This window comes from Gouania willdenowi, chromosome 22, assembly GCF_900634775.1.
Source record: "Gouania willdenowi chromosome 22, fGouWil2.1, whole genome shotgun sequence".
In the NCBI taxonomy this organism is placed as follows: domain Eukaryota; kingdom Metazoa; phylum Chordata; class Actinopteri; order Blenniiformes; family Gobiesocidae; genus Gouania; species Gouania willdenowi.
Genome location: NC_041065.1, coordinates 20,473,766 through 20,485,185, shown reverse-complemented (window position 1 = coordinate 20,485,185; position 11,420 = coordinate 20,473,766). Strand labels below are relative to the sequence as shown.

General features: G+C 38.0%; 1 protein-coding gene across 1 annotated transcript; it reads left to right on the top strand.

Annotated features, from left to right (window-relative positions):
• Positions 1-3,735: 3,735 nt before the first annotated feature.
• On the top strand, positions 3,736-10,230 carry bsdc1 (BSD domain containing 1). The gene is made up of 11 exons (XM_028437510.1): positions 3,736-3,802; positions 5,838-5,892; positions 6,239-6,355; positions 6,439-6,606; positions 6,745-6,799; positions 7,320-7,435; positions 7,504-7,572; positions 8,403-8,487; positions 8,562-9,014; positions 9,108-9,214; positions 10,160-10,230. The coding sequence occupies exons 1-11, from the start codon at positions 3,792-3,794 to the stop codon at positions 10,187-10,189; spliced, it is 1,266 nt and encodes a 421-aa protein (XP_028293311.1). The 5' UTR covers positions 3,736-3,791; the 3' UTR covers positions 10,190-10,230.
• The last annotated feature ends 1,190 nt before the right edge of the window (positions 10,231-11,420 follow it).

Genomic DNA, 11,420 nt, shown 5'->3' with positions numbered 1-11,420 from the left:
ACTGCATAAATTAGGGTTAACATGGTTGAATTTTGTGTTTGTTTTTGTCTATATAAAGCAATAAATAAACAAAAACAACAGTAACGGAAACACGGTAATATCAACACTGGTTTCTGATAAATTAATGTTTGTTTAAGTTGTGATAAAGAAATTAGAATTAATGGTGAAAAAAAAAAATCTGCTACAATGTTCAGCCAAACAAAGATAACCTGGAAAAGAGTTTTACAAACTTCTTTAAAAGGATACTTAACCAAATAATAAAATAAATGGAAATAGCAATAAAAAAAAATTAAAAAAACACTTTAAAACCAAGCTTGCTTATGCATATTTTAAGGCAAATTGATATAAATGACTGCAAAGAGATTTCTTACACAAATCAGTAACAGAACTTTCATTTCAAGTGCATTTATTGAATGGGTTGCACATCACTTTAAGGGAATATTTGTATTAATGAGTTTTGACTGAATGTTTGTGTACCAGTTACATAAACAATTACCTGTTGATATTTCACTATATTTAACAATCCATTTTATATTCTAAAAATTCTGAGCCAAGAAATTACTTAGTCAGTTCAAATACTTTCATCAACAGTTTTTTAATCGATATAATTAAAAGCAGAATGTATCTATTTTTTATCCTTTTCTATTATGATGACATGTGGCACACATTGACAGATCATGACGTTCATCACAGCGCCAGAGACACATTCACGTTTTAAGCAATATTAGCTCAGAATACAGTCAGTTTAACTTTTATATTTGTGGGAAAACACAGATAAGACCCACGTACAGTCTGGGAGAACATGCAAACTCCAGACATGTCGACTTACAAAAATCAAGGCTCTAATTGCACAAATTAGCTTTGAGTATTATAGTTTTTACAACTTAGTTATAATTTCAGGTTATCTTAAAACCACACTGCTTAAAAAAAAAAAAAAAAAAAAAAAACACTAAAATTTCATCTCAAACTGTCTCAATCAGGGCTGCTCAAATCCGGTCCTGTATGTTCTCGATCACATGTGTTAAACTCAAGGCCCGACGACCAAAATCGGCCATTTAGAGTATCAAATTTGGCCCATTCGAGAAAGTAAAAATGATTAAAAAAAAAAAAAAAACCATTATATATTTTGTGAATTACCAACTAATTCATTCGTAGATATCTCAGTTGCTCCAAATACAAAAAAAAATTAAAATCCACAATATTTGCAGAGCTCAGTTTTCCAGTTCTTATATCACATGACGGCAGTCATTTTTTAAGCTCAAAATTCTGAATAAACTCTCAATGTGTCCAAAATCTGGCACATTTTCCTTAAATTATTCCACAAAATTTCCTCAAATTCCCAAAATATGAAAAATTGAAGTGAAGATCCTGCAGGAACTGATATACTCATACTTTATAATGTATATGTTACATTCAAACCAGGGGACATTAATGGTAAATTTGCTCTTTTTCTCACAAAAAAAATCTGTGGCCCACTTAAGCTCAAACTGGTCCGTATTTACCCCCTGAACTAAAATGAGATTGACACCTCTGTTCTAGAAGTTTCTCTGCTTGACACGCTTGAATCTAATGACATAAGTCTACAATCAGCTGTGGTGCACAGGGGTGCATCTAAAACGTGCTGGATGGGGGCTCTCAACGCCTGGACTCGGCCACCCCGTCAAAATGTTTCATTAAATTGAAAATAAACAACATAAATATCAGTGGATCTTAAATAATTTCTTTCCAGTCCTTCAGTCATATACCAACCATTGAGATTGCATTGGTTAGGTAACGTCTAATTGAATTATGAGATGCTTTATTTGGTTCCATTTGATCAGATTTAGGTGGTCACACAATATGTTTTAAGTCAGGTGAGCGTTTGATGTGATTATTTGCACTGCTGACCGTGCTCGAAATGACAAATTAAATCACTTACGGTTTGTAGACTAAAAGATGAAGAACAAGAATAACAGAAGGTGGGAAACGGGCGACACAAAGGATGCGGTGATGAAGTTACACACTCCCTCTTTGTGCATGAAATGTTAAGGCTCATGTAGACAGATGGATAAGTTAACTGCTTCAGATACTGATCAATAGGGGAGTGCTTACCCCAACTTGGCTCAGCCCGAGTTGCATTGACAGAGTTAATTAGTGAACTGAAAGACCCAATTAATGGGATTGAGGGTCTGCATAGGGGAGCCATACTGGAGGACACACGCACACATTGTGCAGCGTCTGGATGAGTGGGAACTTCAATTAGGAGAGGAGACAATTCCAGAGGCTTGTTGGCAGTTCTTTTTTTTTTTTTTTTTTTTTTTTGTTTTTGAGCTCAGCAGAACCAACACCCCTCATCATCGCCCCCTTTCTGAATACTGATGAGGGAAAATCACAGCTGCTGGGGGTCAACGGGCATATGCAATACGCTCACACACACACATGTCCACACAACACAGATGTACAAGGACGAGGAGAGGAGATGCATGAATTGCAAAACAACGCTGGTTAGTCACCATAAAACAGAGAACTCAAAGGCTGATTTTTATTTTATTAACTACGCTGGGGTTTTCATTAAAATAACATTGTTTGTAATTTGCTGAATATTAGTCCCCTGCGAAAGAACACAAATCTTCTTTAATGCACTTAATGATATGAGATTCTTATAAGAAAAAAACATGCACATTTGGTTTTATCAGAACAAAAATAGCATATTTTATTTATCTCCTATAATCACTAATTCCACAGGTAATTAAGAGTCTATACCAGCTGATTTAGGGCACAAACCAGGATACATTCTGGTCAGAATCATAGACTCAATCACACATTTTGATCATTAAAAAAAAAAAAAAAAAAAAAAACACAACAAAAAACAAAAACCAAGAAGAATACTCAATATTTCCTGGTCCCACCCAATATGACTAAACTTGGTGATAGAGGATAAATAAGAATAACTTTTATATCTTTACTTAAAAAAAAAAAAAAAAAAAAAAAAAAAAAAAAGATAAAAAGAATATATCTAGCATTGTCTTTAAGAGAATAAAATAGTTACCATGAAACCATTAGTCCATCAATTCACAAATCAAACTAGTTTCCATCAAAATCTTTACTCCATGTTCTCCAAAGGGCTATTAATAAGGTGTATGTGCAACTTAAAAAAAAAAAAATAGCATAAGAAACTTTGGGGGGTAATTTCATACAAAACAGACCACAGCAGTGTTCAATAAATGAAAGAATATTCTACATAAAAGCCAACTTAGAATAGCAGATTCCCATTCGAAAACATTTTGCATAATTTCAAAATATGTTTTGTTCCTATAATTCATACATATTCTGAAATTTTGTCTTTGACATTTATTATTTACTAAAATTATAACTGTACGAATAAAACTGTACGAGTGGACAAACCTAATGTCTTTCATTTTTTAAATTCATTTATCAGTTTGTTTTTTTTAAATAAATGTTATTAATTAAAACAATTAGCTTCATTTCTATTACATGCTGTACAAAATTCATGGAAAGGAGTTATTATTTATTTTGTAATAATTTAGAGTGAACTTATATAAATGCAAAGTCACTGTTTACTAAAGGGAATACTTTCAGCCTACAGCCTCTATTAAACCTTTATTTCTATTTTTACTTCATTTAAATGGTTTGGTTTGATGAGTTTAGAATGTCTGCGTAGAGTTAAATTACGCTTTATTTTTTTGCACATTAATTTATTTATTTTTCCAGGTTAAAACGTGTGCATTTTTTTCTCAAAGCACGAGGTGGAGCGAGAGTTCAATCAATACTGATGATGTCATCGTCCGAAGATGGCTGAAGGGTGAGTGTGAAGTCGTGCATTAGTTAGACATTTACACTTTATTGTCTCTCAGAGCGCTTCCGTCTCAAACATAGCGTGTTTGTTAATGGGTTGTGCATGAATTGGCAGTTCGTGTGGTTGTTTTGTAGGCTCACTCAGCCGTGAAGCGTCCAGGAAGTGCGTTTGTTTACCAAAACACAGGTCTGGTGTTAGGGTTGAACTGGTGCCCCTGTTAGCTGATGCTGCACCTCGGCTTTACTGACCACTGGTCATAGTAATCGCAGGTTTTATAATCGTAATGTGTGTTAATGTTTCACAGTGTTGAATTTAAATGTTGTGCTTTACAACCTGAGTTAATTTCACCGTGTTTAGTGGGTGCAATGCGGAAGCAAAACATGAGTTAAACACTACGCCACTCGAAGCGCTACCCCAGCCAGCGTTAGCAAACCTAGCTAACTAAGCGTAAGCTCAGCTGTTTTTTACCAACGTATTCACATACGAATTGTGTTTTGCATTGTTTATTATATCATTAACGTTCACATTTTACTGTGACATGGTCCTGTCTGTCATTAGTTAGTTATTAATAGTATACAACGTTTGTTGTGCTGTTAGCTGGATTGAACACGTATCATAGTAGCCGTTGACACTTTGTTTTTCTCCAAGGCCTGTTTCACAAAGCAGGAGTTAGTGAGTTTTGGAGTTTGTATGGTTTCAATTTGGTCAATTTTTCGTTGTTTGTTGCAGAACAAAAGATTAAGTCAATCTTTATTGTTAGCTGCAATGGTGACTTGGTCTAACTTATCAGTAAGTTGTCGTGGTTATTCATGTCACTTATCCAGGTAGTGATTAGGTAACAAATGTTATCCAATGATTGTATATCTAATGTTGGAAGATTTATGGTTCAGTTGAGTCAATTATGATACCAATAAATACTAAAGTACAATCATTTGTCCTGCATCTTGATTTGTAGTAATAATGTAGTAACAATATAGTAGAGGTGCACCTATTGCAATTTTCTGGTCAATCACCAATTTTTTTAAAAACCTGACCTGCCGATTCCGATTTTTGCCGATCACGATTTAATTTTTTATTTTTATTTTTATGAGCATACACCTTGAATATGCCAATCTTATTTTATTGTAAAACGTTGAACAATATCCACCAACAAATACGAATGTGTTGGGTTTACTGCACATGAGGTAGTTAACGCAAATTTAAATAAAAAATTTAGAACATTGCTGTCCAAAATACTAAATTATACCACTTTTAGTCTTTCATTTTTCACATTTTATAGTGAATGAGGTAGCGTTTTGTTTGCAGCTCCACCAGGACTTGTTTTCACGTTACAGGAATTACAAATTGCGATCCTTTGCTCTCTTTTTTTTTTGTGTATTACTGCCGAACTGCGGACATGCTAAGCTAACGGTGCCTCCGTGACTGATTGTTGTTGTTATCCTTTGTAGCAGAGGCGCGCACACATGCACACATGAGCTGTTGGGCGGGTCTTTCAGTCATCACACAGCAGAAGAGGACAGTGGCTGACTTTATGACGGACTTTAGGACATTAGCGGAGTTAGAAAAAAATCAGCGTAAAAGATCGGTTTCATATGCAAAGATCGGCCGATCGCAGATTCCCCCAAAATAAGGGAAATCGGCACCGATCGATCGGTGCATCCTTACAATATAGTGATGGGTTGGTACATTTTTAATGTGTGAAATCTGAACTTCTTTTGAATAAATGCAATTTTCTTATTGTATTGAACTGAATTGACACACTAACATTTTGCCGCACAGTTTTTACGAGTTGTTATCATTTACATACCATTGTAATGTGATTATGAAACCCTGCTACCTTGGTAATACCTAAGCAGTTGCACACACTGTGAGTAATATTCAGTGTTATTAAAAACACCTACTTATAAAATGTGTACTCTTTTGAGTTTGTCCATTTTTTTAGGCACTTTACACATTTTGTTTGCACACCTGTCTGGTTGTTTAGTTCAATGAGTTGTTGCAGAATGAGTTATGCTGTGAGTGTGTGTGTGTGTGATTACAGAGAAGGATGGTGGGGTGGCTGGTTTCAGCAAAGCTTCCAGGCTGTCAAAGACAAGGTAACACACTGACAGTATCCACTATTTAATTAATATCATGGTATTTTGGAAGTGAATAGCATAAAGATAAATGAAAACTAAGGAGAAAAAAAAGACAGTCGCATTAAGTGAGGTTGATCTCATTGTCCTGTAGTATTTGGGGAGGTTATGTTATGATTTAACACAATATTAGATGATTAAAGGCAAAGATAAGTCACTAATCCTAAATTAGGTGTCTGCATTTCATAACTAAACATAAAACGAAGGTTAAAAGGCTTGAGATATGATTGCACATGGACTTGTTTTGAAAGTTTTTCTGATGGTTGAAGAGCTGAGCTGTGTTGATCATCTGTCTCCTTCCTTACAGTCATCCGAGGCCTTTGAGTTCATAAAGCGAGACCTGACAGAGTTCTCCACTGTGGTGCAACATGACACGGCCTGCTCGCTCGTGGCCACGGCCAATGCCGTCAAAAACAAGCTTGCGGTACGTGGCGCCCCACGACCATTGTTGGTGCTTTAGTGGAATCTTAAATCATGAACTCGCTGCACGTTTGTTCCCGTCACCAGGTGGAGAGCTCCTCTGAGACCACCGAGAAGGTGAAGAAGAGCCTGTCCAGTTTCCTGGGAGTGATAACAGACACGCTCGCGCCGCCTCCCGATAAAACCATCGACTGTGATGTCATCACGCTTGTGGCGACGCCAGCGGGAACCACAGAGGTTTACGACAGTTCAAAGGTGAGCCCCAAACCTCTGCTTTAAGGAAACAAACATTTGGCTTTGTTTGATGCTTGGATGCAGTTTTCCTTTAAATGGACGAGTGTGAAACAGATCACATGATGTGCACGTGGCTAAAAGACAGTTTTTGCTCTGCAGGCGCGTCTTTACAGTCTTCAGGCCGATCCAGCCACATACTGCAACGAGCCCGATGGTGAGACACATAACGCATCAATTAGAAATGGAATTCCACTTTTTTCAATAACATCACCAGCTTTGATGTTTACATGTTTAGATGCATAGCATTTTTTTGTGTTGTTTTTTAATATAATGACCCTTGGTACAAAAAAGGTTTTGGGGGTGACCCTGATTGTCTGTGGCTGATAAATAATAGGCACTGATGAAACATTATGCAGTTTCATCAACAATAATATAATTATAGTGCTTTATAGATACTTACTGGTTGTGAGCTACTGCATATCTGAGGCTGTCAGACTAAATCATCAAACAATCATCCTACAACCCTCACCTTCATTTATGTTGAAATAAAATCCATTTGAATGCACGAGAAGACAAGTTAAAGTTTCTACTAATGTGATTATGAACAGAAAAAGCACCGTCCGACAGTTGGTCCTAACGTTATGGCTGATCTATTGAATATAATTCAGCTCTACTCTGCATGTTGATGAGAATATATTGATTTAGTTTTGTTTTTTTATCTTGTTTGTGTCCAGGCCCCCCAGAGCAGTTTGATAACTGGTTGTCTACGTTCAGTCTGGAGGAGAGAAAAGGAGAGATCTCAGAGCTTTTGGTCAACAGTCCTTCAATACGAGCCCTTTACACCAAAATGGTAGCACCTGTGGTTTTTTGGGTCTTGTTTATGAGATAAAAATCATTAACTTTGCTGTTTTTCCTCAGGTACCAGCTGCTGTAGCCCATTCAGAGTTCTGGCAGAGATATTTCTACAAAGTCTTCCAGTTAGATCAGGTAAAATGTGTTACAGTTTCCCAAGACTTGTGATTTGATCTTGTGATCAACTCATGGTCCAAGTAGGCCTGGGCAATATATCGAGAATGAAGATTTGAGTTTTCTATATTGGCGATAATACTTGTTTTAGGAGTCGCTGCTTTTTCTACTTTTCTGAACAACATTAAAATCACCGTTATATGGATTTTGAAACGAGTCCTAACCCAGACCTTCCCCTAATCCAGCCTCACAGAAGTCACACGTGCTGTGGCACATATTGTGCAGCTCTTTGTCAATAAATGTGCCTGTGTGGCATTTTGCGTCAGCAAATTTAACCAAGAATTGTCTTTCTGGTAAGATTTTATTGAGTTAAAAAAAAAAAAGATTTATATCGTATATCGAGATATGATTTTTGGCCCATATTGTGCAGGTTTTTGATCAATACTGTATATTATCCAGCTCTTCTTCAGCCTGGTTTTGGGTAAAGATGATTAAATGTCTTCAACAGCTTGCGTTTAGTGCCCTCTGCTGGCCAGCTTTGACCAGCAGGTGGCAGCAAACACATGGTTGGAAGTCAACCAGATAACTGGAAAATTATGGACTGTCCTTCCTGCTCCATGTTCCAAGCAAAGCAAAATATTTTTTTAAATCCTGTTTTGTCAACAGCACAAAGATCCACGAAGACATAAAAAAAACGTAAAATGTTTAAAACCATTATCAAAAATATGGAAAATAATTGCAGTTTTCGCCGTGCAAAAAAAAAAGCCTGAATTGTCACAAAAGTTAGCGTCAGGTGTTGTGTAAAGTCATGTCTGCTGTATCCAACCCTGTTGGTTGTTGGTGTGTTTCAGGAGGAGGCGAGGCGGGTGGCTCTTAAGCAGCGGGCGGAGCAGAGCTCACATACAGAGAGCCTGGGGTGGGAGGAGGACGAGGAAGGTGTGACGGAATCGTAATGTGACGGTTGTTTTTGCTTTACACGAATCACTCATTCTTCCTATCGTCTCTACCAGATGACTTCCTTGGTGCCACGTCATCATCTCAACTCGACTTCACACCCCCAGTAGATGACTACTCCACAGCCCAACTGCTAAGCCCCGCCCAGTCCCCCAAGGAAGAGCACGGAACCGCCCTCTCCGTCAGCAGCGACAGCGTAAGCCTGCCCACGCAGGTGGAGGTGTTTCCTGGGCCGACCGTCGCACGACTGTCTGAGAAACTGACAGAAGCCAGTTTAGAGGACGTCTCAGAAAACACACAGGAGGAGCAGAAGGAGAGGAATAACGACCCTCGCCCTGACGCATCAGTGGTCGCTGAAACACAGCCGGAGCGTGCTGTTGAAGGGGCGCCCCCTCACGCCCCCACCGCTAAACCTGAGAGCCAGAAGGAGGAAGGACCCCAGGACCTGAGAGTGTTTGAGTTGAACTCTGACAGCGGGAAGTCCACGCCATCCAACAATGGCAAGAAAGGTACGTAATTCCTCTGCTCTGTGATAGTAGCAGCAGGAGAAACATCACAGACACTTTCTAACTCTGTGTGCGCGTGCGTGTGTGCCACTCCAGGCTCCAGCACTGATGTCAGCGAGGACTGGGAGAAGGACTTTGACCTGGACATGACAGAAGAAGAAGTCCAACAGGCACTTTCTAAGATAGAAGCTTCTGGAGGAGAGGTTTGTCATGTGGAGGATTAAACTGTTAATTACTATCTTATAGAACAGTGTTTTCCAAATGGGGGTGCGCAATGCAACTGCAGGGGTTATGAGAATAATCTTGATTAGAACATGAACTGAAAACACAAAGGTCAGTCTTGGTCCCAGACCTGCGGGGAGATGACTGGAAATAAAAAAAAAGAAATCTTTTCAGGAGGTACTAAAAGCTGTTTAATTCCACTTATTTACAAATTGAGATTTAAATTGTGTGTTTTCATTCATTTATTCCATCATTTTGCTCGATAATTTTTTTTTCATAGTATACTGAGCAAAATGTTTTACCCAAGGGGGTACATGGATTCAAAAATAAAAGAAAAGGGTTATTTAGGCCCAAAAGAATCACTGTTCCAGTCAATGTTAGGAGAGTTCATGTGAGGGAAAACCTGAGGAGCCCAAACCAGTCTGTAATCCAGGGATGGGCAACTATGATCAAAGCAGGGGCCACAAATGTGATTTTCTGCTCCAAGGGCCACATGATCAACATTCATATCAGCATGTAGAATAATGACCAATATTAATTCAGGATAAAAACAAAGGGTTTGATTTTCTTAAATTGTTGTTTTGTTTTTTTTTTCTCTTATTTTGGCATGGTCTTGTGTGTTTTCTAAGTAATTTTGTAAATTTTAGTTGTTATTTTTCTAGTATTTTAGTCATGATCTTTTAAGTTTTTTGATGATTTGGTGTGTTTTAGTCATTTTGTGTATATATATATATATATATATATATATATACATTGTATATTCTATTTTTGTAGTGATTTTGTGTATCATGAGGGGGCTGAACAAAGCTAGACCGAGGGCTATGTGTGCTGTAACCTGTCTCATAACTAGCATGATGATCATAGCTTTCTGTCCATTATTATTGTTTCCCTAACATCACTTTTCCTCCTCTACCTTCTTTCTTCAGATGGACGAGGACTGGGAAAACTGGAACTGAAAACTGGTGACATGAACTTTACCCTGCCGATTTAAAAAAAGAAAAAAAAGTTAGATCTGTGCAGACGAACCGCGCTTAACGTGTTTTAACTCTTTGTCAACTCTTGTCATCACGTCACGGGGACCATGTCCATAGCCTGCTGGAGAAACAGAGAAACGAGCGCCAACTGGAGGAATGGGAAGGACCCTGGTTTTTGCGTCTTTTTTTTCTGCTGGAGGAATCTCTTCCTCCTTCCTTATAGAGCTGACGACACTAGATTATATTACGTGTTTAAGGCTTGAGGACAGCAGTAGTCTCACTGCAGCAGCAGAAGGTGGAGAGCTTGTTTTTTTTCCTTTTGTCATTAAACACATCATCTAAGTAGCAACTTTGTTTCACGTTGAACCTCAAAGCAGGGGCTGAAGGAGCCATAAACTCTAACGCTGCTTACCACCTTTCTGACAAGTACCTTTTCAAAATAATCACCATCTTGTCCATTCCCTCCGTCTCGTACTCATTATGCAAGTGAATCTAAAAAATATTGATTAAATATGTTTTTGGGCCTTTTTTCCTCTCAGCACTTTTCCATTTGGATTCACTCTGAGCTGTAGATAAAAGGCCTTGTGAAACACACAGCAGTGCAATGCTTTAATTATAGTGTGAGAAACAACCAGCCAGCACATTGACATTATTCTCTCTTCCATCTGTTTGCTGTGTGTCTTGTTTAAGTGCACGAGCAGATTGGAGGCTGTGAGAGTCGCTTCATTGTATGAAGACACTTTTGAGTTCAGACTGGTCTGTCCTCTTACCTCTGAGATTGATTGATTTAGCCTATCTTCATATTTTATGTGGGGAAAAATATAAACCATCCGATCTGTGCGGTTTGCGTTTTAAGTTAAAAAGCAAAGCAGGCGGTGTGCCAATCAGACAGAAGAACGTCGTGCGTCTTTATCTTAAGATTTCCTGGCGTCTAACTGAGAAAATCAAATCTAGAGGTGATGTAATTATTCTGCTTGATTATTGTATCCTGAGCTTTTGATTGCATGACTGTGCAACGGCATTAAAGATCAGTGCTCGGATTGGGCAACGTCGAGGTTTATGTTGGTTTCTTTTGTTAGATGTTTCTGTTTTTTTCTGATCATTTGTTGCACGAGTGCGATTCGTCACAGACTAATCACAGCTGCTTTCAGGACTCCTCTTTTTTTTTTTTCTTTCAGTCAATCTGATTGATTAATTTCCTGAAAAATCAATG